This window comes from Arvicola amphibius, chromosome 8, assembly GCF_903992535.2.
Source record: "Arvicola amphibius chromosome 8, mArvAmp1.2, whole genome shotgun sequence".
Lineage (NCBI taxonomy): Eukaryota > Metazoa > Chordata > Mammalia > Rodentia > Cricetidae > Arvicola > Arvicola amphibius.
The window spans coordinates 106,537,544-106,562,005 of NC_052054.1; the positions used below are offsets into that span (position 1 = coordinate 106,537,544).

The window sequence follows — 24,462 nt, forward strand, 5'->3', positions numbered from 1 at the left end:
GGCCATGAGAATAGGTTTTGAGGGTCAGCTCTGGCTTAGTAAAGTCCTGCCTGGGCCACTCTAGCACTGGATGGAGACTTGCATTCATATAAACACATAAAGGATGCCTGGATGTGTCCCCAGAACTTCCTGGCCCAGTGGCCTTATCTGAGTTTCTAGCCGACTCTGAACCACATTTCCTTTCACAAAATGGCCTCTCTGCATATATCCGATGGTTCGTCCCTGCTGTCCTTTTCATGAGGACTCAGTAGCAGCCTGCCTTCATTTCCTCCCATTTTTGAATTCCTTCCTGTATTTTCTCTCTCTATTTTCCCCACTTTTTTTCATGTTTTCCATCAGATTATCAGTACATGATCAAGAACACAGACTCTGCCTCCTGAGTGCCTCAATTTTTGCTTTTCATTTGACCCTGTGAACACTCCCCATACAGTCACTCTCAAGGTTAGCTTCCTCACCTATAAACTGGGCATCTAAATGATACCAATCCTTGATACCAGCTGGGGTTGACCGTAACCAAATATAGATGCAACCAAAGCAAGAAATTAGCAACAAGATTCCTTCTGCCATTTTCTGTTATTCTTTCTGTTCTCATTTTCTTCCCTCTTCCTTTCTTTGTCTCAAAGAATCCCTGTGCCCCTCCCCATACCTCTACCACTTTCTTGCTGTGTATCTTCTTCTATCTATATATCTTCTGGAATATTTTTGCTCTCAAAAAACATTTCTCATATTGAATCCATTTTTTTCTAACATCAAGTGTAAGACTGTGACATACTGAGGAATGGTAGTTTGGTCTTCAGCCCCTGTTCCTGTCCAGAGCTGCTCAAATCCCAATTGAGTTCCGAGTGATTAAGGCAAAAAGAGAGTCAATCTACCCTTGTGCATATCCAGCCTTCCTCAGTAACACCACAGTGCACATTAAAAAAGTAAAGCTTGGAAAGCCCTTAGGAATGGAGGCTGGTTGCCAGGGGAACAACATATCCTGACAGCATTGGAGCGCTGACCTCCAAGGTGAGAAGATCTAGAAGTTGACTTGATCACATGGCTAATCATATCATCCATCATGGCTGTATGATGAACATTTTATTAAAAATCATAAGAGTCTCTGTTCAGAGAGATTTGGGTTGACAAACTCCATAGTGAAGGAAGGCTGGTGTGCCTAGGGATGACAAGAGAGTGTTGTGTTCTCTCCCCCTTATTCCTTGGGTTGTCCCTCTCCCATGTAGTTATTGTTTGTGTGCATATGCGTGTAGAGAACAGAGATGGAGTCTCTCACCGAACTAGACCTCATCAATTTTCATAATCAGTGATCTCAAGGGAGCTGCCTGTCTCTGTCTTCTTGGTACTAGGATTATAGCACCTGCCCCTGTGTCTTAAGCTGTTTTTTATTTACACGAGTAAGTCCTCTGCTTGTATGCACTTTGACAATTGAGTCATCTCCCCAATTCCTCTCACTGTAGCTATTTTTGAGCTATAATTTTTCTAATCAATTGTAAGCTACTGTTTCCTTGAGGTTCATGAGCTAACAAGTTCTGTAGCCTGAGGCACAACGGCAATATCTGATTTATGTTCAGTTGACCAGAAGCATGGGTCATATCCCAGAATTTGTAACCAGCATCTGTAGTAGACTGCTGTCTTGTGCCACTGAACCCTTTATCTGAATTTAATTACATCATAAGACACCTTGCTGATGTCTAGAGAGTTGGTTGGTGTGGGAAACCCCACTCACCACACATCTGGTGTCAGAGACCACTGTATGTAAGGGCAGGACAAAACAGGAGCATCTTTCTTACAGAGCATTTCCTCTTTGATGCCACCATGGACCACACTGCTTCACCTTTCACAGCTGCATATTGGTCATCTCCTTCAGAGGCTTTTCTAAATCACAGTTATTTTTGAGTACTCAGTCTCTTTAAATCTGGCTACTGACATTGGGTTCAGGTTCCTTCATCATGGGTAGCAGGCTGACTGTTTGATGTCATGATTACTCTGGCAGGATCCTACATCCGCTTAGAGGCTGGTCAGTTTGGATCTAAAGCATGGCCTCCTTCCAAGACTCATGTATTAGAGGTCTGCCCCGTAGAATTGCACTAGTAGGTCTTGGTAGTATCTTTAATAGGAAGAGCCGAGCTGAACTAACTTAGATCACCAGAGGTGTAACACTGAAGGAAGGACACAGGCACATCCTCTCTTCCCTTGCTTCCAGGTCACCATGCCCTTGCTTTGATGTTATGCCCTATCTTAAGAAATGAGGTCAAACCATTTGGGCTGAAGTCCCTAACATCATGAACCCAAATAAATTGACTTCCTAGGTATCCATTTTGTTTTTGAGTGGGTTTTGCTATGTACAGTTGGCTGGTCTCAAGCTCATAATCCTACTGCCCCAGAGTTTAGAGTATCCAGCTTCTCCTGGGTAATATGTCATAGTGCGTGAAGCTAACACCAGACTTACACCCACTCCCCTCACTGCCTTCTCTGTTTTTCCCCAAGTCACACTCTGCTAAAGATCTCTTTTATTACATATTCTCTGCGGCAATAAGAAACTCTCTCCAGGTATAATTACCTTGTTCAAGACGTAGCTGCACGTTTGGGTCCCCTCTATCATTTTCATCAAAACACAATTCGTTCTGTGATAAGACTGTAGTGGGAGGGAGAGGAAAGAAGAGGAGGAAGCCATTAGAGATTTTTAGCAGGGACAAAAGGCAACATTTCTGCATTACACATTTAGGAATTTCAAGTCTTCTGATCAAGTTCAATGGATCCCACATGACAAAGTTTACCCATCATGTCCTGGGACAGAGAAAACTCCACAAGGGAGACTTTATGCTTCCCATACAGAAAGGAGACACTCAAGGTCAGGACTAAAAAAGGAGAAGACACACTTGTGCTGTGTGCCTATTCCGGTGTTCACAGGGCAGGGAAGGTAGACGTCAAAACAGAAAAAAGTAGAAGCTAAATATAACTTCCAGGCTGTCACAAGTATAAGATGAAAGAGGGGCTTTCCTGGATAGAAGGTTGAGGATCTGGCTCATACCAAAGGGAAACTTTAAAGATGATGGGCAGGCTTTAAAGATGGACAAGATGGGGATGAAGAACTGGCTCACACATTGTTGATTTCTATGAGCCTGTGGTGCTAAGCTAAGATGGATTCTGCAACCCACAGTTGAGTTGTCACTCAAGGTGGGGGGTAGTGAACCTGATGGACTCCTATGTATAATATTATAAGGGCTCCACTGAAGAGACACAGCATCGCTACCCTACTGGGACTGAGTTCTTCCTGTCCTCTTCTCCATAACCTGATGCTGATGGGGCTCTCATTGTCTTCTCAGTCTAAATACCCAGCCTAGCAGACCTCGGGAGCCTGTCAACTCTAGCCATTAGATTTAAGTGTTACGATTATGCATGGGCATTAATTTTGTTAACTACTATAGTCCTAATCCTACTGCATTATAATATGACACCTGGTAGACATTTAATATATGCTTGATATGTTAATGACTGGGATCTCATAGGGGGATATTAAACCAAATTACCATTTTCAAAGTCTTTGGAAATGGGTTCCAAATCAGGGTATTCACTCATATTTCCAAGACTGAACAATGCCCATAGAACATTCAGGTCAAATTTCTTCTCCAGTTCTTCTAGGGCTCTGTAGGCCACAATTTCTACAGGAACCAGGTTTGTACAGGAATCTTTAAAATCCTCAAAAAATTTAAAGGAGAAAGTGTAAGTGCAGGTTTCCAGGTCACAGAAAAGCTCTAGGAAACAAGTATAGTTGGTGTACCTCAATCCCAAACAGACATATCTTCTAGTGTAAAGTTTTTTTTTTTTTTTTTGGTTTTTTGAGACAGGGTTTCTCTGTAGCTTTGGAGCCTGTCCTGGAACTAGCTCTTGTAGACCAGGCTCGTCTCGAACTCACAAAGATTCGCCTGCCTCTGCCTCCCGAGTGCTGGGATTAAAGGCGTGCGCCACCACCGCCCGGCTTAGTGTAAAGTTTTATAACTGCATGGCTACTTCATGAAACAAGTAAATATTTTCTCTTTCAAAATACTCACTAGTGACTTTGAGCTCCCACCCTCATTTCTATGACATGTAAGAAGGGTCACTTTTTGTAAGAAAGGAAAACTTGGGTTTAAGGGTTAACAGTGGGGCTGGTGAGATGGTTTACTGGGTTACAGGCACTTGTCACAAATCCTGATGGTCTTAGTTCAGTCACTGGGATTCAGATGGTGAAAGGGGAGAACCAACTAGTCACAGGCTGCCTTCTGATGTCCACACATGCACACACAATAGAAACACATGTATACTTTAAGTAAATAAATAATATATGCAATAATATTTTTCAGAGTGGAGGGGCTGGAAAGATGGTTCATGGTTGAGAGTACTTGCTGCTCTTGCAGAAAAACCTCATTCTGTTCCCAGCACCCACACAGCAATGCAAGAACTCCTGTAACTCCAGTTCCAAGGGCTTTAGTGCTGATTTCTGTAAAATATGGGCACCAGGACCACAAGTTTTGTGCACACATAGAGTCAGGAAAAACACTTGTACACATAAAAATAAAAACAGAAGCATCCTGATGATGTTCACAACCATCTGTAACTCCAGTCACAGAGGATCTGGTGCCCTCTCTTCTGACCTCCATGGGCACCAAGGACACCATAGTGCATAGACATACACATAGACAAAATACTCATACATATAAAATAATAAAAAGTTTTTAAAAATTTGTCTGAATAAAAAACTCTGTAGTTTGTAATATTCTCAGATCTAGGTTTTTAAAATAGATATTCATTAAAATAAAATATCCTCATGGAAATTTCACTAAGTCAGTTCAATAAAATAATTCAACAGTAAATTAATTTTAATTTAAATTTAATTTTTAGATTGTTTATCATTTTAGTTTAGTTGAATTTGATTTGCATGAACTCTATGATTTAAATGCATGAGACATTGCACATCTATAGAGAACCCTTGTTCTGCTCTGGCTTTTCTTCAGTAATACTCATCCAGAAGGGATCATGGAACACCTTCACCTCAGATAGAAGCAGGACCATCTCCTGAGGTCTCTGCTTCTCCTCCCCTTAATACATGGAGAGAAGACTTCTTGAAATATTTATACGATACATATCACTCGCAGGAAATGCGGCTTTTAAATCCGAGTCCAGAATTCTAATTTATAATTGATGAACGTATTCATGTAACTCTACAAAGTGCTATGAAAACTTTGTCAATAATTCCTTGTCAGAAATTAGGTTCTGGTGCTGTAGAGTGGCTGGTAGTTAAGGGTTAAGAAGATGTGTTACTGTAATAGAGGACCCAGCACCCACATCAATGGCTCACAACTACATGTAACTCTTTCCAGGGAAGCTGGGGCTCTTTTCTGGACTCTATAGGCACCAGCACATATGTGAATACACACACACACACAAATGCGTGTGCATGAGCACGGAAAAGCACAAAATCATACATTCACATGAGAAATAAAATCTTACTTCTAAAGTTAAGTCCAACTTTAAAAACCTGCCAATCACCCAGTGTGGCTCCAAGATATCAAAGTGTAACTTAATCTGAAGCTTGCTTCAAGGTTAGAATATAACAAATCCCACTTACTGTGTACATTTTTTCAGTGATGAGATCACTGTCACGAAGCACCTCAAAAAAAGGAAATGGCTTCTTTATTGCATTTGAAATCATCACTTTTTGTTTTCTGAAGTTCTGGAGTATAGGTTGCAAGGGAATCGTCTCTGTGTCCTCGTCTTCTGTGGACATCCTGGAGGGGGAAATACCATGGGCAAATGATAATCAGGTCCATCAGTCTATATCCTAGTGAAAAATGTAAGGTTTTATACATGAAAGAAAGGCTATAAAGAACTAACAAACATAAGATAGATAGTCTTGAGTTAACCCAATAAATACAATGAGTTAACTCCAATAAGTTGGCAAGTTCTGGGTTCAAGTGAGAGAGACCCTGCCTTGCCACTCCCAGAATCAACTTCTGACTTCCATACATGTGTTCACACACATACATGTGCTTCTGCACACGTAAGCCCTCATGCATGTGAATTTTTTGTATGCATGCATGTATACTGCATATTAACACACAGACAAAAATAAAGTGAAATATAATGTTAAGTATGATTCAAAAATTTCACTACTAGGTGTTCTTATACAGGTGAAAAGCAATATTCTCACTAATTTATATGTAAATATTTCTGGTAGCATTATTGCTAGCCAAAAGCTAGGAACATTTGAAATGGCCATTAGTTTGAGGGTAGAAAAATAAAACTGGACAATTAATACAATGAAACACTATTCCTCAATAAAAAGAACAAAATGCTAATATATTCTATGAGTGAATGAATCTCAAAAAATCTTCTTCTTAATAAAGGAAGCCAAGAACAGAAGGAAACACAATGTATAAATCCATATCTATAAAATGTCCAGAAATGAAATTTATAGAGACAGATGACTAGGGACCAAGAACGGACTGTCCACAGCTGTGAGGGGTTCTTCTGGGGATGGTAAATCCAAAGTTCCAAACTTGGACTGTGCTGCTGGTTGCCTGGCTCTGTAAAATGTCACTGGATTGTATATTAAAATGGGTAAATTTTATAGCAAGTAAATTAAACTCAAAATGCTGTCAAAATATGAAAGTGTAAATTTAAAAAGATGAGCAGATCAATAAAGGTGACAGGCTGAATATTTTTTCCTCCTAGTACAGGAAAAGGTGGATACTTTGAATAACAAACACACATTGTGTTCTAACTGGTTTGGTTTTTAAAATTTTGTTTGTTTTTTATTTTTTGTCAACTAGACAAAGCTGAAGTTATTTGAAAAGAGGAACCTTAATTTAAAAAAGGAAGGCTTACCTCTCTATTGCCTGTAAGGAAGCCTCTGGGGGATTTTCTTGATTGGCGATTGATGTGGGAAGGCCCAGTTCACTGAGGGCATTGCCACCTGGAGAGTTGGTCCTGGTACACACAAGAAAGCAAACTGATCAAGTCAGGAAGCAGTGTTACTCCATAGTTTCTGCTTCAATTTCTGCCTCCAGGTTCCTGCCCTGACTTCCTTTGTTGAGGACTGTGATGTGGACTGTAAGACACAAATCCCTTTCCTCCCCAAGTTGGTGTTGGTGTTTATTACCGCAGTAGAAACTCTAACTTAAACACTGTATGACTGGATGTCTCCACTGTCTAAACAGGGATGTCAGGACATGACAGACAGCACTTAGGTTAAAAAGACATCTTGCTGATGTCAGAATGTCTATACGTTTAATCCCCAGCACAGAACAACCAGCCAGCAATCAACTATCCCACACACACAATAACTGGGGGATGAGGCTGAACCTTACCCATGGACCACAAACTCACATCAAAAGGACAAGAGAAGCAGTCTCACTTTGACTGCATTGCCCCTTGCTCAGGCTGGAACAGGCCTTACCAAGGTGATGACCCTGGACCTAAGGTTTAATCAGAACCAAATGAGAACATACAGCTCCCCAGAACTCTCAGGTGCCTGCAGGAGGCCTCCATCTGTTTTGCCCAATGAAGAACACTGATGACTCAGCAGCAGACCACTGAGAAACAAAGAATGGGGCAGGAATGACCGACCAGCCCTTCCTAGACAGCTTTCCAGTCCAATCACAGAGTCAGCCTACTACCCAGGAGAATTAGCTGACTCTTCATCACAATGGATGATAGCATTGGCACCACCCATCCAAGGAGCCAAATAGCAAGTCACCCCATCTGGGTCAGAGCCTCGCCTATGGCTTCACCTAGGCCAACAGCCAAGCTGGCAGCCTGCCTAACTTCAGAGTATATACCCTCTAGTACTGACAGACCAAGGATCCCACACACAATGGGTAACCAAACTAACATTTTCCTACCTGCAGAGGTTAGCTTTTTGTAGTCATGGCTAAGGAGCCTAAACTGCTGACTACTCTGGTCTTTGAGCTGCGGTCATAAAATTTATGGAGAGGAAGCCAACCTTTTCACAAATGTCCGGCATTTCATGTCACCCCACTTTGATGAAGCAAACAGAATGCAGAAAAGGTATTGCACAAACTCAGCATGCTTCCATGATAAAAATAAACCTCTCAAAATTCAGCCTAGAAGTACTGTAATTTAGTATAATAATGATCACATAGGAGAAAGCCATAATACAATTCTCAAGAACAACAAGTTTAGAGCTTTTTCCTTTGAGGTCAGTGACAATGAAAGGGAGTTCACTCTCAGCATTCTTTCTTTATACTGTACTAGAGGGAAGGAATGAAGGAAAAGAGGAAAGGAGGGAGGATGGAAATAAGTAAAACTGTTTGAAAGTAAATATATAGATATATACATCTATCTATCTATCTATCTATCTATCTATCTATCTATCTATCTATCTATCTATCTTTCCAAAGACTATAGACACAGATAAGTACTAATTAATAAATTTAGTAAAGTTACAGTTCAAAAGTCAACATACAAAATGATACATCTGGAAAAGAAATGAAAATAATTCCTTTTTCATTAAAGAAAAAAGTGTGTGTGTGTGAGAGAGACATATACACAGAGACAGAGAAACAGAACTATTGACTTGTGAAATAATGTATGCTGTCAAGATTTGTCACTTGGATTGGTTTAATAAAATGTTAAATGTCTTGTAACCAGGCAGGAATTATAGGGGAGGAGGACAATCAACCTAAGAGAATTGTGGGAAGAAGAAAGGTGGAGTTACAAGAGATGCCAGTGAACCACAGAGGTATCAGGACATATAGAAAATGAACTAACAAGCCATGAGTCACATGGCAAAGCATAGGTAAGAAATATGAGTCAATTAAAATGTAACAGTTAGGTAGTAATAAGCCCGAGTCATTGGCCAAGCAGTTGTAATTAATACTAAGCCTTTAAGTAATTATTTGAGTACAGTTGCAGGATAAAAATCTCTGCCATCAAATGGTGCCCACATGGGACATAGATCCTCATAAGACCTAAAAAGGCTTGAACAGAAAAGGTTCTAACCACACAAAAACGGAACCAGATGCAGCTTTCTAGTCACATAATCTCTGGCCAGCTGCAATGCATGACGTGTCATTCAACAACTGCCCAAGAGACAGAGACAGCTGCCAGCTGCCAGCTGCCGTGAGCTAAGCAGCAGTGGGTTCTTGCAGTTTCTCATATAGGTCCCAATGCAGAGTGGCTTCTCCCAGCCCCTGCCTGTAGGTTTGAGCTGTTAGTGCCAGCACACTGCATGGAGGCTTTAGAGTTTTAGCTCATATAGACAGAAAAGGTTACAGATGTGCAGTAAAATCAGATTCAGACCAAAAAAAAAAACCTCTAAATGTGTTACAGTGTGTTTAAAAATATATAGAGACTTTGGAGAGGAAAGAAAAGGGTACCAAAACTTCTTTAAAAGCAATAGAGCAATAAAAAATAAGCCTGTAATGACAGAAAATAGAGAGTCTGGATCCTGTATGTTAATGTGTTGTCTTTGAACTTTTTCATTACTGCTGCGAGACCCTGGAGAATTCAAACTGCTAAATTCTACAAACCTGCATATTTTAAAAATATCTTGACTTCCAAATTTAAGTCAAAAGATGTGCTACTTTAGGGAGGAGGTTATGCTTTTATTAGGGCAGGAAATGAGAGGCTGTGGATTCATTCCAGGTTAAAGAAAATTAGATTTGACTGAGGAATACCCCCTGAAAATCCTGGATATACAAAAAATAAAAAAAACAGAAACAAAAAATAAACCTGAAAGTACAACAAGACATGTGATATATATATTTTACCTGCTCAAACACATATCATCTTTAACTGACTTATAGGCAATGCGCAGTCTATACTTGTATACAGATATGTATGTTACCTTTAAAAGTTTATATATTTTTGCTTCTGTAAAGCAAAGGACACAGTCAATAAGACAAAACAACAGCTTACAGAATAAGGAAAGATCTTCACTAACCCTACATCAGACAGAGGTCTGATCTCCAAAATATACAAAGAACTCAAGAAATTGGTCATCAAAAGAACAAATAATCCAATAAAAATGGAGGACATAAACAGAGAGTTCTCAACAAAGGAATCTAAAATGGCTGAAAGACACTTAAGGAAATGTTCAGCATCCTTAGTCATCAGAGAAATGCAAATAAAAACAACTCTGAGTTCTCTATACTATGTTGAGTCCAAGGTCCTCACAACTCCCTCCAGGTCCAGGAAGGTGAGCAACCAAACTGACAAGGCTCACACAGAGCCCGTCCATGTCGTAGAGACCAAGCTCATCGCCATTGTCCTTGGCTTCTCGGTCAGCCTCCACCATCAGCCACTTTCAGAGAGTCCGATTTGGTGTAAAGAACCCTGATGGCTCTTTGGCCTGGAGAGGGAGGGAGTGGGGGTATGGGTGAAGGGGAGGGGAGGGAAGGGGAAGGAGGAGGGGAGGAGATGGCAATTTTTAATAAAAAATAAATAAACTGGAAACAAAAAAAAAAACAACTCTGAGATCCAAGATCAAAAACACTGATGGTTTATGCTGGAGAGGTTGTGGGGTAAAGGGAACACTCCTGCCTTGCTGGTGGGAATGCAGACTGGTACAGCCCTTTGGAAATCAGTATGGTAATTTCTCAGAAAATTAAAAAACAACCTTCCTCAAGACCCAGCAATACTGCTTTTGGGTATATATCCAAAGGATGCTCAACTGTGCCACAAGGATATGTGCTCAACTATGTTCATAGCAGCATTGTTTGCCATAGCCAGAAACTGGAAACAACATAAATGTCTCTTGACTAAGGAATGGATAAGGCAAATGTGGTACATTTACACAATGGAGTACTACACAGCAGAAAAAAAAATAACGATATCTTAAAATTGTAGGCAAATGGATGGAACTAGTAAACATTATTTTGAGTGAGGTAACCCAGACCCAGAAAGACAATTATCATATGTACTCACTCATAAGTGTTTTTTAAACATAAAACAAAGAAAACCAGCCTATAAATCACAATTCCAGAGAACCTAGACAACAATGAAGACCCTAAGAGAGATATATATTGATCTAATCTACATGGGAAGTAGAAAAAGACAAGACCTTCTGAGTGAATTGGGAGCATGGGAACCATGGGAGAGCGTTGAAGGGAAGGGGAAAGGCAGGACATAGAGCAGAGAAAAATATAGGGCTCAATGAAAATCAATTAAAAAAGAAAAAAGTTTATATATTTATAGAGTAAGGGGACCAGACACCAAAAAAAATGAGGGCCCAAATGATCCTGCATCCAGAAAAGCCTCCAGACTACTGACTGAGATTATCCAGCCTCACAGGATATTGAAGCCAAGACTTAACAATTATCCTAAATTTTCTCAGTATTCCCCAAAGATTATCAGTACCCCCAATTAATAGGAAATAGTCTAAAAAACTATGCCCACATTTCCAGCAAAATGGATTGTGGGTACTTATTATCATTTAAGGGGCTTGGTTACAAATTGTTATTGGTAATGGTCAAGCAAAAACTGTACAAAAGAGATTAGATTCAAGGATCTCTTTCTGATAAGAAAAGAGTGATATAGAAAAGGTAGGATAAGAGCATAGATTATTGAATCTACTTTTAAACCAAAAAACCAACTACTAATCTTAAATATTTTACATTTGTGTGGATGTTTGTATATTGATACAAATTTAAAATTCATTTTGTTAAACTCTATGTATGTTCCTTCTCTTATTTAAGTTATTATGCTTATGTAACCCAATTGAAAATATAATGTATAATTTAAAAATATATAGAGAGGTACAGGGGAGTAACCGCTGAGTAAGTGAGCCAGAGCCAGAGACCACTGAGGGTCCAGACATGAATCTGTGGCCTTCAAGGGTGTAGACCTAAGCCAGAACCCCTATGGGTCTGGTCATGAGTCTAGGACCTCCCAGAAACTAGGACTGAACCAGGACCTTTGCCAGTCTGGGCATGAATCTGGGACCTCAGAGGGAGTAGGCAAGAACCAGAGATCTCTGCAGGGCCAGGCATGAGTCTGGGATCTCAGAAGGAGTAGGGCTGAGTCAGGACCTCTGTGGGTCTGGGCATTGGGCTGGGACATCAAAGGGAATAGGCAGGGACCTGGAACTTCTGTGGGTACGAGCATGAGTCTGGGACCTCTGAGGGTGTAAGTCTGAGCCAGGTCCTCTGCAGTTCTGGGCTTACCCTAGCTTGGGAACTCTGAGGCAGTAGACCAGAGCAAGAAAGTTTTGCAAGACCAACTGCAAGCCAGGGACTTCTGCAGGAGGGGATCCAGACCAGGATTTACAGAAACAAGTCAAAGCCAGAAATCTAGGCCAAAGTAGGCCTGAGACAGTAAACTCCAATGGAGCAGAGCAAAGCACAGAAGTGCTGAGCTATCTCCAGGAACAGTGAGTAACCAGTGGGGTAACTAGAACTGTGGTACTGACTGTACCATGAGGAGCAACCATCTGAGCTTTGGATACATTGGTGCCTAGAAGATTATTCAACAGAATCTCAGATAGCACCAACCATACCTACTAAAGGAAAAGATGAGTAGAAAAGGTAAGAACACATGCAACAGCACAAAGAGCAACATAATACCAGTAAAACCTAAAGACCCTACAACAACAAGACCTAAGAGCCAAATATAGTTGCAGCAGAAGAAAATGACCTAAAAATAACTACAAGAGAATGTTTGAAACTCTTAAAGAGGAAATGAAAAATTCCCTTAAAGAAATGGCAGAAAAAATATGGAAAAACAACATAAAGAAAACCAAGAAAAAGAAATCAAACATATGAAAGAAACTATTCAAGACTTGAAAACTGAAACAGAGACAATAAAGAAAACGCAAACCAAGAGAATTATAGAAACAGAAATCATGAGAAAATGACCAGGAACCACAAATGCAAGCATGAACAGCAAACTACAAGAGATGGAAGAGAGAATCTCAAGAGCTGAAGATACAATAGAGGAAATAGAGTCATCAGTTAAAGAAAACATTAAGTCTAACTTAAGATATTAAGTTAGATTAACTCAAAATATCCAGGAAATATGGTATACTATGAAAAGGCCTAATCTAAGAATAATAGATATAGAAGAAAAGGATGAAGTTCAACTCAAAAGCTCAGAAAATATATTTTACGAAGTCATAAAAGAAAATGTTCCCAACCTAAAGAATGATATGCCTATGAAGATACAAGAAGCTTACAGAAATCCAAATGGACTAGATTTTAAAAAAAAAGTCCTTTCGCCACATAATAATCAAAAACTAAATATACAGAGTAAAGAAAGAATATTAAGAGCTGCAAAGAAAAAAGGCCAAGTAACATAATTACACCTAACTTCTCATTGGAGACAATGAAATCCAGAAGGTTGTGGTCAAGTGTTATGCAGACATTAAGAGACCATGCCAGCTCAGACTATATACCAAGCAAACTTTCAATCACCATAGAAGGATATTCCATGACAAAACTAGATTTAACTAACACCTAGTCACAAATCCAGCCCTACATTGCCACGCCAGCGCGGGCTGGAAACCAAGAATCGGCGAAGGGTGTCCGGATTGAATGAATGCACAGAGCACGAGGTTGAGGTTCTTTATTGTTCTGCTGGGGCTGGCTTTTATACCATGGTGCCAAATGAGGAGGGGGCTGTGAAGAGATTGTAACCTGACCCCGGCAGGGATCAAAGAATGGTCACCAAGCACTCAAAATTCCTTCCCCCACTCCAGGAGCAGAGGGTATTCAAACATGTTTTCTTTGCAGATAAATACCTCAAATGGGGGTAGAGACATCATAACTCGGGGCTGCTGTTCCCACACTACACAAAATACTAGAAGTAAAACTCCAACCCAAAGAAGTTGGCTGCACCAACCAAAACACAGAAAATTGATGGCCTCATAGCAGCAAATCCCAAAGAATGGAAAAATGTACAAATTAACATCACCAACAATGAAAACTAAATTAACAGGAGATAGCAATCACTGGTCATTAATATCCTTTAGTGTAAAGGGACTCAACTCACCTATAAAAAGGCACAGGCTAACAGACTGGATATGAAAACAGAATCCATCCTTCTTCTGTATACAAGAAACACATTTCAAACTCAAAGACAGACATCGTCTCAGAGTAAAGGGTTGGGAAAATTATACCAATCAAATGGACCTAAGAATCAAGTGGGTGTAGCTCCCCTAATAGCTAACAAAATAGACTTCAAGCTAAAATCAATCAAAACAGACAAAGAAGGTCATTTCTTATTAGTCACAGGAAAAAAAAAATCCATCAAGAGGAAATTCCAGTACTGAACATCTATGCCCCAAATACAAGGGCACACTCATATGTGAAAGAAACACTTCTAAAGCTTAAATCATACATCATAAACATACACCACACACTAACAGTGGGAGACTTCAACACCCCTTCTCACCACTAAACAGGTCAATCAGACAAAAAACATGAACAGAGAAATAATAGAACTAAAGATGTTATGACACAAATGGACTTAACAGACATCTATAGAACATTCCATCCAAACATAATATACCTTCTCAGCACCTCATGTAATCTTCTCAAAAATTGACCACATACTCAGTAACAAAACAAACCTCAACAAATACAAAAGAATTGAAATAACCCAATGTACCTTATCAGATCACCATGGTTTAAAATTAGAAGTCAACAGCAATACTAATTAAAGAAAACCCACAAACACATGGAAATTAAACAATGCTCACCTGAATCATCAATGGGTCAAGGAGAAATAAAGGGAGAAATTAGACTTCCAAAATTCAATGAAAATTATCACACAACATACCCAAATTTATGGGACACAATAAAAGCAGTGTTAAGAGGAAAGTTCATCGCACTAAATGTTTACATAAAAAAGCTGGAAAAATCCCACACTAGTGAATTAACGGAACATTTGAAAACTTTAGAACAAAAAGAAGTAAACTCATCTAAGAGAACTAGATGGTGGGAAATAATCAAATTGAGAGCTGAAATCAACAAAATAGAAACAAAGAAAACAATACAAAGAATCAATGAGACAAAGAGTTGGTTTTTCAAGAAAATCAACAAAATAGACAAAACTTTATCCAAACTAAACAAAATGCAGAGAGAAAATATCCAAATTAACAAAATCAGAAATGAAAAGGGGGACATAACAAGAGACATGGAGGAAATACAGAGAATCATCAGGTCATAGTTCAAAAACCTGTACTCCACAAAATTAGAAAACTAAACTAAATATGGATTAAAGCAAGATGTGAGAATTAACTAATAAGAGGCTGAAACTAATGGGCCAGGCAGTATTTAAATGAATACAGTTTGTGTGTTGTTATTTCGGGTGTAAAGCTAGCCGTGTGGGATCCAGGCTGGATGAAAAGCAGGCCTACCCACAGCTCATCACTACACAGCCTTGAAGCTGGTTCTTCCCAGTAGCAATACTGGGGTTCCTGTGGGACTTTCAATAGTGAGAGTAGGGGTATCTCTGACTCTTTGCCTATTCATGGGACCTTATTACCCCTACCGGGTTTCCTTGCCCACCCCTCATATGAGGGTTTGTGCCTAGGCTTATTGCATCTTATTATGTCATGTTCAGTTGATATGACTGGGAGACCTGCTTTTTCTAAAGGAAAATGGAGGGGCAGTGAATCTGGAAGGGAGGGTAGGGACTGGGACGAGTAGACTGTGGTCAGGATGTATTATTGGATGAGAGAAGACTGAAAAAAAGCACTCAACTCTTGTAGAAGAGGACCTGGCCTTGGTTCTCAGCCCCATATGGGGCAATGCATAACTGCCTATAAATTAAGATCCCGGGGATTTGGAGTTTTCTTTTGACCTCTCAAGCACCCATACTCACATGTATACACTCACACTCACACAGACATAGACTCTCTGTCTGTCTGTCTGTCTGTCTGTCTGTCTGTCTGTCTCCCTATCTATCTCTGATTATCTCTTCTCCCCTCAATTAAAAATAGAAAAACAAAAATTTTAAAAAGAGGCTAGACACCTATATCAAAAACCGCTAAAAAGAAAAGCAAAGATGAATGTCCATGCAAAAGAAAAAAGAAAAAAAAAGATTTACAGATAATCCCAAGGAACTCCAAAAAAGTCTCAATATTTGACAGCTGTGAAGGAAGTGTCAGACTGACTCCAGCATCTGTAATTCTTTTATTCACTCGGTATATTTGTCCATTCCAGATGCATCTAAAGGCTGAAACTCTAGACTTGGCACAGACAGAGTCCTGCAGCTGGAAAACAGACAAGCCAACAGGATGTTTTTAGGGTTTTAGGACATGGAATTCAAAGTTAGAGAATCAACTGGAATGTTTTTCTTGTCAAGAACTATAATCTGAAGTCTGACTAAAGCAAGAGAGTGAGAACAGAACACAAAACCTTTGAGATTCAGAGAACAGTTGACTTCCATGTCATCATTAAAGTTCCTGAATGTCCCCACCTAAGATCAGAGCAGATCAGAGCTTTAGCAGATCTTATTGAAACCATGCAAGTCTTTACTCAAATCAGCTCCTGGTTTAGTGTGGGAAGTCCTTCTGTGCATGTGTTGTTTTTATTGGTTAATAAATAAAGAAGGTGTTTTGGCCTGTGATAGGGCAGAGTAGAGCTAGGAGGGGAAATCTAAACTGAATGCTGGGAGAAAGAAGGCAGAGTTGCAAGTTGCCTTGTGGCTGCTGCCAGAGATGCCATGTAGCCTCCAGAGGGGAAAGATGTGAACTGCCAGCTGGAATCTTGCTGGTAGGCCATGAAACTCATGGTAAAACATAAAATAATGGAAATGGGTTAATTCTTGATGTAAGAGCTAGCTAGCAATATGCTTAAGCTATTGGCCAAACAGTATCATAAATAATATAGTTTCTGGGTAATTATTTTGAGTCTGAGCAGCTGGGAATAAATAATCAGCCTCTGCCTACACTGGTTGGCTAAGGTTATGGGCACTATTATTGTCCTCGCCTTGCAGAAGAAAAGAGTACTCTCTAAGTCTAACACCTAGAGGACCCATGTACTTGACACATACTTTCTGATATTAAAAAAAAAGTAAGTGCTGATGGACATAAGTGTCTGTTTCTGAGCCTGACACTCTGAGTTCTATGCCAGGTTTCTAAATTATTGTTTCTATTTTGTGTGTATTTATGTGTATGGGTGTTTTGTCTGCATGTATGTCTAGGCATCACATCTTGGTGCTCTTGGAGGTCAGAAGAGGGTGCTAAATTTTTGAGAACTGGAGTTACAGTCAACTGTGAACAACTATATTGGTACTGGGAATTGAATCCAAGCCTATGGAAAAGCAGTCATTGCTCTTAACTGCTAGGGCAGCTCTATAGCTCCCTGATCTCTTGAACTTGATCAAAGGTTTTAAGAGAAGACTGGAAAAACTAAACAACACACTATTGGTGAAGGAACATCAAGAAGACAGAGCAATAAAAATTCAACTAATGTATAACAAAAATATAAATGAAAATAATTCAGGAAAGAACATCAGAGATGGTCTGGACATGGAACCTGCCTCGTCCCTTCAGTCCTAGAGAGATAAACACTGATATGTTTGCATTAAAATGTCACAATGGAACCTGTTCCTTTCTGGGATGGAGTTATAGCTCAGTGGTTAAAAGTGGTTACTGCTCTCTCAGAGGATCTGAGTTCAATCCCCAGCACCCATATGGTGGCTTACAGCCATCTAACTAAAGTTTCAAGAGATCTTGACACCCTCTTGTGCCATCTGTGAACACCAAGCACACATGTGATACATTTACATACATGTAGGTTAAAAATACTCATATACATAAAATATAAATGAGAATATTTTTCAGAAGAAAAGAAACCTAATACTCTATAAGACAATGGAATGTAGGAAGGAGGGAGGAAATACATAGAAATAGAAGGAATAAGAGCATAATATACATAGGTCTAGAGAAATGACTCAGCCATTAAAGGCTAGACTCACAAACAAAAATATAAGAAAGTAATATATGGAAAAATAATGACTGGGGGAGTTTCCAAATGGATAAATGATATGTGCTTATAAATCAGGAATATTTAAATGGGATCAATAAAAAATGAAACAACCAGAAAAATAAAAACAGATTACAACAAACATGTAAGTGAGAAATCTTATGGAGAAAAAAGAAAGAACTCACAGGTTGTTTCCAGAACTCAAGCCATAAACAGTGAAAAGGGGCTTCAGACAATCGCTGGCCAACAGGTCTGGGCGTGTTTCCTCTCTTTACTGAGAAAACTCTGACATAGGTGGTACGGGCATTAGAAGAATGTGTTTAAATCCTTACAGAAGTGAAAGGTCCCAGTTGGTCTGTGGTGGTGGTAAATGCCTTGAATCCCAGCATTGGGAAGAAGAGGTGGACCTCAAATGTGTGGCAGGACTGGAGTCCCAAAGAGAGTCAGTTACAAGGATAAACAGCAGCAGTTTTAGAATTGCCAGTGTCAGGTGCTCCTCACCAGAAGCAGCAGCTCCCGTGAAATGGGGCAGGGTGAGATCTAAAATGCAGGATATGTATAGGTGTCAAGGGTGGGGCCCAAAGAGGTGGTTCTAGGCCTCTCAGGAAAAAAAAGGAGGAACTTTATTTTTGATATTGCAGGAAGGCATTTGAAAGATTTAAAAATTTTTAAGAACAGTTTTTACAGTACTTAAATTTGTAAGACTATGGGATATTTGTGATTACAAAATGTTTTATATTGTTAATACTTGGACTTAAAGGCTAAAAATTAGGGTCACAGTCATAATCACCAAATGCTAGCCAGAAACTGAGATGTTCATTTCTTGTGATGCAACAAGACAATGACCTAAGCAGTCTGACAAAGGGCTTGGAGCAGTTTCTTAGCTCGAGTCTAAACCTTTGGGGTTATAAAAACAAAACAAAATAAAACAAAACAAAAAGTTTTTACAGGGTTGCCTAGGACCACCTGCCTTTCAGATGTTTGCATTTAGATTCATAACAATGACAAACTGCAGTTAAGAAATAGTAGCAGAAAAAATTTTGTGATGGGAGGGTCACCACAACATGGGGGCCTATATTAAAAAGTCAAAATATTGTGAGAACTCAGAACCTTTGGCTTAGAAATTGTCTCTCCTTATACAAGGTCTATTCAGGCTTAAAAATGTATGTCTAGACTCCTTGTCTTTGCTAAATTTGCTAAGCTTAAGTCAAATATCTTAATAAATTGAGTCATATAAAAGTTTTGTTTCACTAAAAAGAACTTCAATTCAAAATCATTATTTTTGAAATAAATCTGACAGATATGTGAAGTCTTAGTCTTATGAAAGCTGCTAATCTACTGTAGAATGTTAAGAAATACAAGTTAATAGCCATTCCTATGAATGATCAACTTTGTTAATTTTAGCCATGTTAAGTACTATCAATATAATTAATTACAGGGATAAACCTTACTTAGTCCCCCCAAAAGTTAAGCTTAAAAGAAGTAACTAGAAACAAAGTTGCCTATTTAGATATAATACTAGGGCAGCCCTCAACTACTTCAGAGGTCTGCAGAATATGGCATTGTTGTGGGAGCTCCTTCTGCTCCTTCAGCCAATAGCCACTGAGATACCAGCCCATCGGGGTGTGGTCTCTCTCTTTAAAAACGTGGCCACTTCCCTCCACTCATTCTCTGGCTTCCAGCTCTGCTTCTGGCGACTAGGCTCCCTTCCTGATTGTGCAGAGGGCTGTTGTCTGGGATGGTGATCTGTAAGTTTTTCTCTTTCAAATAAATAACCATTTTATTAATCACAATTCCAAACTGGTGTGGGATTGTTTGTGACTTATGCCTTCATCTGGCACCCAACGTGGGGCGCCATTCTGTAGTGAAGAGCTGATGGACTGCATTCCCACCCGGCTCCCGGCCGCCTGGCTAGCTTATGCCCCAACATAACAACACAAATAGTATTCATTTAAACACTGCTTGGCCCATTAGCTTCAGCCTCTTACTGGCTAACTCTCACATTTTGATTAACCCATATTTAGTAATGTGTGTAGCACCATGAGGGGTGGCTTACCGGGAAGATTCTAGCCTATGTCTATCTTGGGTCAGAGCTTCATTGCATCTGACTCACTTCCCTTCTTCCCAGCATTCTGTTCTGTCTATTCCACCCACCTAAGAGCTGGCCTATCAAATGGGCCAAGGCAGTTTCTTTATTAACCAATGAAATCAACAGATAGATAGAAGACACACCTACATCATGGCATTTAAAATATTGATTAAAAAACTTATTATATCAGAAAGAGACTCCCAGATACTGACAATGACCCAAGGTCTTCAAAGAAGATTATGGGGTACCATGATGCTTCCACCTGAATTTCACAATGCTGACCACTGGGTAAGATGACCAATACAACACCTGTTACTAGGACCTGGCCCAGACTGTGGAAAGCAGTAGCACACTGTAGAATAGATTGCACTCCTTTTACCTAGACAAAAGAAGGTCATTCTTACCCCTGTTCCTCCAGAGAAAAGACTTTCACCTTATGGGTCTGGTGAAGACTGCTGCTCTGATACTTCTGCTTCCATTGCTATGGAGACCTGGGTATGGCTAACTAGGTATGGATTCAGAAGCTGCTTGGTCTACACTTAGGTATAATTTATCTTTCTTGAATCTCTGATTGTATTGATGGTTGGGCTAGCTAGTACCTTGCCAGTTTAGCAAAAGGCAACCAGGTTCTTCCTGAAGAATATAGCCTACTTGTTAGTTCATTTTACATATAAAAATCAAGCCTTGGTGTGGGCCTTAAAAAGAGATTATAAAACTTATAAGCTTTAAGGGTTTAAGAAAATGATTTGAGATGTAAACAGAAATTATAAAAATATAAATAGATAATTTAAGTTATAAAACATTTCAGATTTTTCCCCTTCTATGGTATAAAAGTTTAAAGTTAAACATTTAATAAAGTTCTAATAAGCTGGTAGAGCAGTGATTACTTACTGCTCAGTCACAAGTTCAAGATTTTGAATTTATTTTGGTTGTCATCTAAAGATAAACTTGAAAGTGCTTCTCATCAGGCCAAGGATATTTCTGTCCAACCTATACCTGGTTCTCAGGACAAGAGAAAAAAATGTACATGGTTCTGACCCAAATCTGTAGTGTTTCTAGGACTCAAATGTATGAGTCTATACTGCTATTTTACAAATATTCATTACCTGCTTTTTTCTACAATATGGATTTCAGTGTAGATTGATGATACTAATATGTAAAAAGAATTTATGTCCATTTGTAAAATAAAATTGATATAGGCTTCAGAAAAAGCCCTGGATTCACTTCTCACAGGTCAAAGGGATTCAAGATAAGTACAGCCTAAGTTTTCCCCATCACTATTCCTGAGAATGATATTTTCCATTCCCATGGTCTTGGGACTCTTCCCCTTCCCACTTACTAAGACTATGAACCTGAAAGTTTCAAATGTAATATTTTCCTTTATGTTCATAAATTTTAACATCTATTCTAGTTCAAACTTGTCTCAACAGGTTTCCACTTGGCTGGCAGACACACCCAAGCATCAGTTGCTGACTACAACCCACTCAAAATGACTGCAAGTCCTGGACTTGCTGAAAGATGATATGAACCAGTACAGCCTATGTTAATACTCCCTGTCTCTTCAGTTCAGTTCAGTGAATCAGATACTTCTGATAAGTGTCCATTGCTTGTATTCCCTCTTTACCTTTGACTAGCTTTTCAGCCTTTTTGGGCCCTGAACACAATGCCCAAATGTCAGCTCAAAGTAGTTACAGAAAAGAACACGTCTTCCTCTACTCCCTACCCAAAATAAGTTGAAATGCTGAGACAAGGGAACTCCCTGGCATGGGGGATAAATGACTACCTATAATGCCCTTTGACATACAAGGAAAATTGGTTCAGAGTTGTCAGTTAATGAACGTATTAACTACAGTAGTTCTACAATAAGATAAGACACTTTGATTTTTTTTTTTTTTTTTTTTTTTGGTTTTTCGAGACAGGGTTTCCCTGTAGTTTATAGAGCCTGTCCTGGAACTAGCTCTTGTAGACCAGGCTGGCCTTGAACTCAGAGATCCGCCTGCCTCTGCCTCCCAAGTGCTGGGATTAAAGGCGTGTGCCACCACCGCCTGGCTGACACTTTGATTCTTTATGCAGAACCACAGAATGAAAGAGGACATTCAGGATTATAATTTGGTTGTGTACAAAGATCAGAGCCACAGGGCCTGGCAGCAGAGGATGGTCACTACCATAGAAAAATCTGTTAGCTAATGGTTCTTAGGTCCTAATACCATTCTCTTAAACTTCTGGGAAAGCACAGCCCATGATTGGGTCCTGTCATTGGTACTTATAAAGGGGGAATGTAGGGTTAGGTCATAGCAGGATCAGCAGAGACCACCCAGGCACACCCAGGAATGGACCATTCAAGAGGAAAGTACTTAACATTCCAAAGGAAATACCTACTATTCCAATCATTGTAGATAGGATCATATGATGTCCCTTCGCCCAGCACACCCAGCCCCTTTCACTAGGAAAGATCAGCCAATCAGGGGTCCTGAACCATAAAGGCCCTCACCCTAACCTCTGCTATGATAAAAACCCCACCTCAACTGAGCTCAAGGCTCTCTGATTGTGCCAATGAGTCAGACACAGAAAGTCCAAGTTCAAACTTGAATAAAAGCTTTTACATATGGGATTGGTTTCCTTGTTGGTTTTGGGGAGACTCCATGATCTGAGCATAACAAGACATAACCTTCTTGCTTTTTTCCAACACCGGTTATCTGTAACTAATTTAAAACTGTATATCCAGATTTACCTCATTACTTAAACAACATTTGTCTAATTCAGATATACCTAACAAATAACTATGCCCTGATCGTCAATGCTTCAGGGATCTGAGAATATGGCTATTTAATAAAATAGCTTCTCATGATAGACACATCCCAGCTCCTAGCAGCATCCTCTACATCCTCAAGGAAAGGGAAAGAACTTTTACCTGGAAGCTTCCATTGAATGTGGCAAAGCCTGGCACAAAGAAGGAGCTGCTTTGCACTTTAAACCAGTGCCAAGACCCTGCCCAGACTGGACAATAGTACACTAGGGGATCAGTTGTCCCCTGTTGCCATGTCAAGGTTGGTCAATCTCCCCAAATTCCTACCCCCTGGGAAAATCTGTCAGATCTTCTGGATATCACAGTTGAAGACATTTATATATGTATTCAAGCATACTCCAGGCCCTATGTTCAACGGCAGTACAGGAAATGTATCTCTTCCTGTGCAGTAGCAAACACCCTGACCGGCTCTGTTTCTGAGGAGCACATCTGATCACCACTGTGGAGCAGACAGAGGTCAGCCATGTCCTTGTCAGAGGAGTCACCCTCCTAGGACAGGACGCTGAAGTGGAGATAAAAACGTGCAGCTTGCCATGGCCGTCACTAGCAAGGGCCTTTCTTGCCTTTTTTTCTTCCTTGGATCAAAATCTGATAGTGAGAGCTCAGACCAGGAATGAGCCTGGGACAGCTTCCTAGGTGACAAGTCCTGCCAGACACATAGGAGACCAGGAGAGAGGGGAGCCAGCTGCTGACACTGAGACTCTGCTGTTTGAATTTCTTCCCTGAGTTGACTTAGCGAAAGCAGAGAGAGGCAGAGGGACTGAGAACACTAAGATTTCATGAGATAACAACAGAATCATGTCACAGAGGTGGCCAGGAGTGCCTCACAGCTGTGACCAGAGTCTCCTGACAGCTGACAGTGTTGCAAGCAAGAACGTTATGACTGTGCACATTATACCCATCTGGCCTTGCCAGTGGATAACTTACTCAGTTTTCAAAACTCCTAGTGTTCTCTCTCTGTCTCTCTGTATCTCTCTGTGTCTCTATCTATCTTTGTCACTCTGACTCTCTCTCTCTCTCTCCTCTCTCTTGTCTCTCCTCTCTAACTACAGCGCAGAACTTCTTCATGTCCAGGAATGTGGACTGATGGAAGCTGCAGCCACTTAATCAAGACATGAAATCATCCATGTTGTCAGAGGGCAAAACTACAGAAGAAGAAAGACCCACCTGTTGATGAAGCTACTACCTTCCATCTCCCAACTCGTGCCAGGGGCCTCAGAAGGTGAGCTTTGATCCATTGATCTCCTCAAAGGCTTCTAGACTGTGTGTTGTGGCACACAGCTGAGAGCTGAAGTCAATTTGAGAACTAAACTCCCCAGGAAGGGCTCCGCCCTGATGGGGAAATGTGACGCAAAAGTGGGGAAAGAGAAAGCAAACTACTTCTCTACTCTCAGATTTGCTGCTGTGAGATACTCTCCCTTCCTTCTTTACTGAAATCTGGTGGCTGGGAGGAAGAGAAAGTGGAACTAGTGGATGGAAAAGGGGCACGTATGTGCCAAGCAGGGCCAGTTCCCAGTAGTGTCTTCTTTATGCAATGATGGGGAAAAAGAAACCCAAAGCAACAACAAAAACAAAACTCTCCTCAAACTCAAACTGTTTTCAGTTACCCCTGTGTCGAGGGAGTAGAATTTACC

General features: G+C 40.1%; 1 protein-coding gene across 3 annotated transcripts in view; it reads right to left on the reverse strand.

Moving 5' to 3' along the window:
* LOC119820453 (nuclear autoantigen Sp-100-like) overlaps positions 1–24,141 on the reverse strand; it is a 46,050-nt gene extending 21,909 nt beyond the window's left edge. For all 3 annotated transcript variants that reach the window (XM_038338803.1, XM_038338802.1, XM_038338800.1), the window contains exons 1-5: positions 23,996–24,141; positions 6,868–6,969; positions 5,609–5,768; positions 3,531–3,699; positions 2,561–2,635 (exon numbers count right to left, since the gene is read on the reverse strand). In XM_038338803.1, coding sequence (XP_038194731.1) covers positions 2,561–2,635; positions 3,531–3,699; positions 5,609–5,768; positions 6,868–6,969; positions 23,996–24,066 — 577 coding nt within the window. In that variant the 5' untranslated portion in view covers positions 24,067–24,141. The remainder of the gene's footprint in view (positions 1–2,560; positions 2,636–3,530; positions 3,700–5,608; positions 5,769–6,867; positions 6,970–23,995) is intronic.
* Positions 24,142–24,462: the final 321 nt, after the last annotated feature.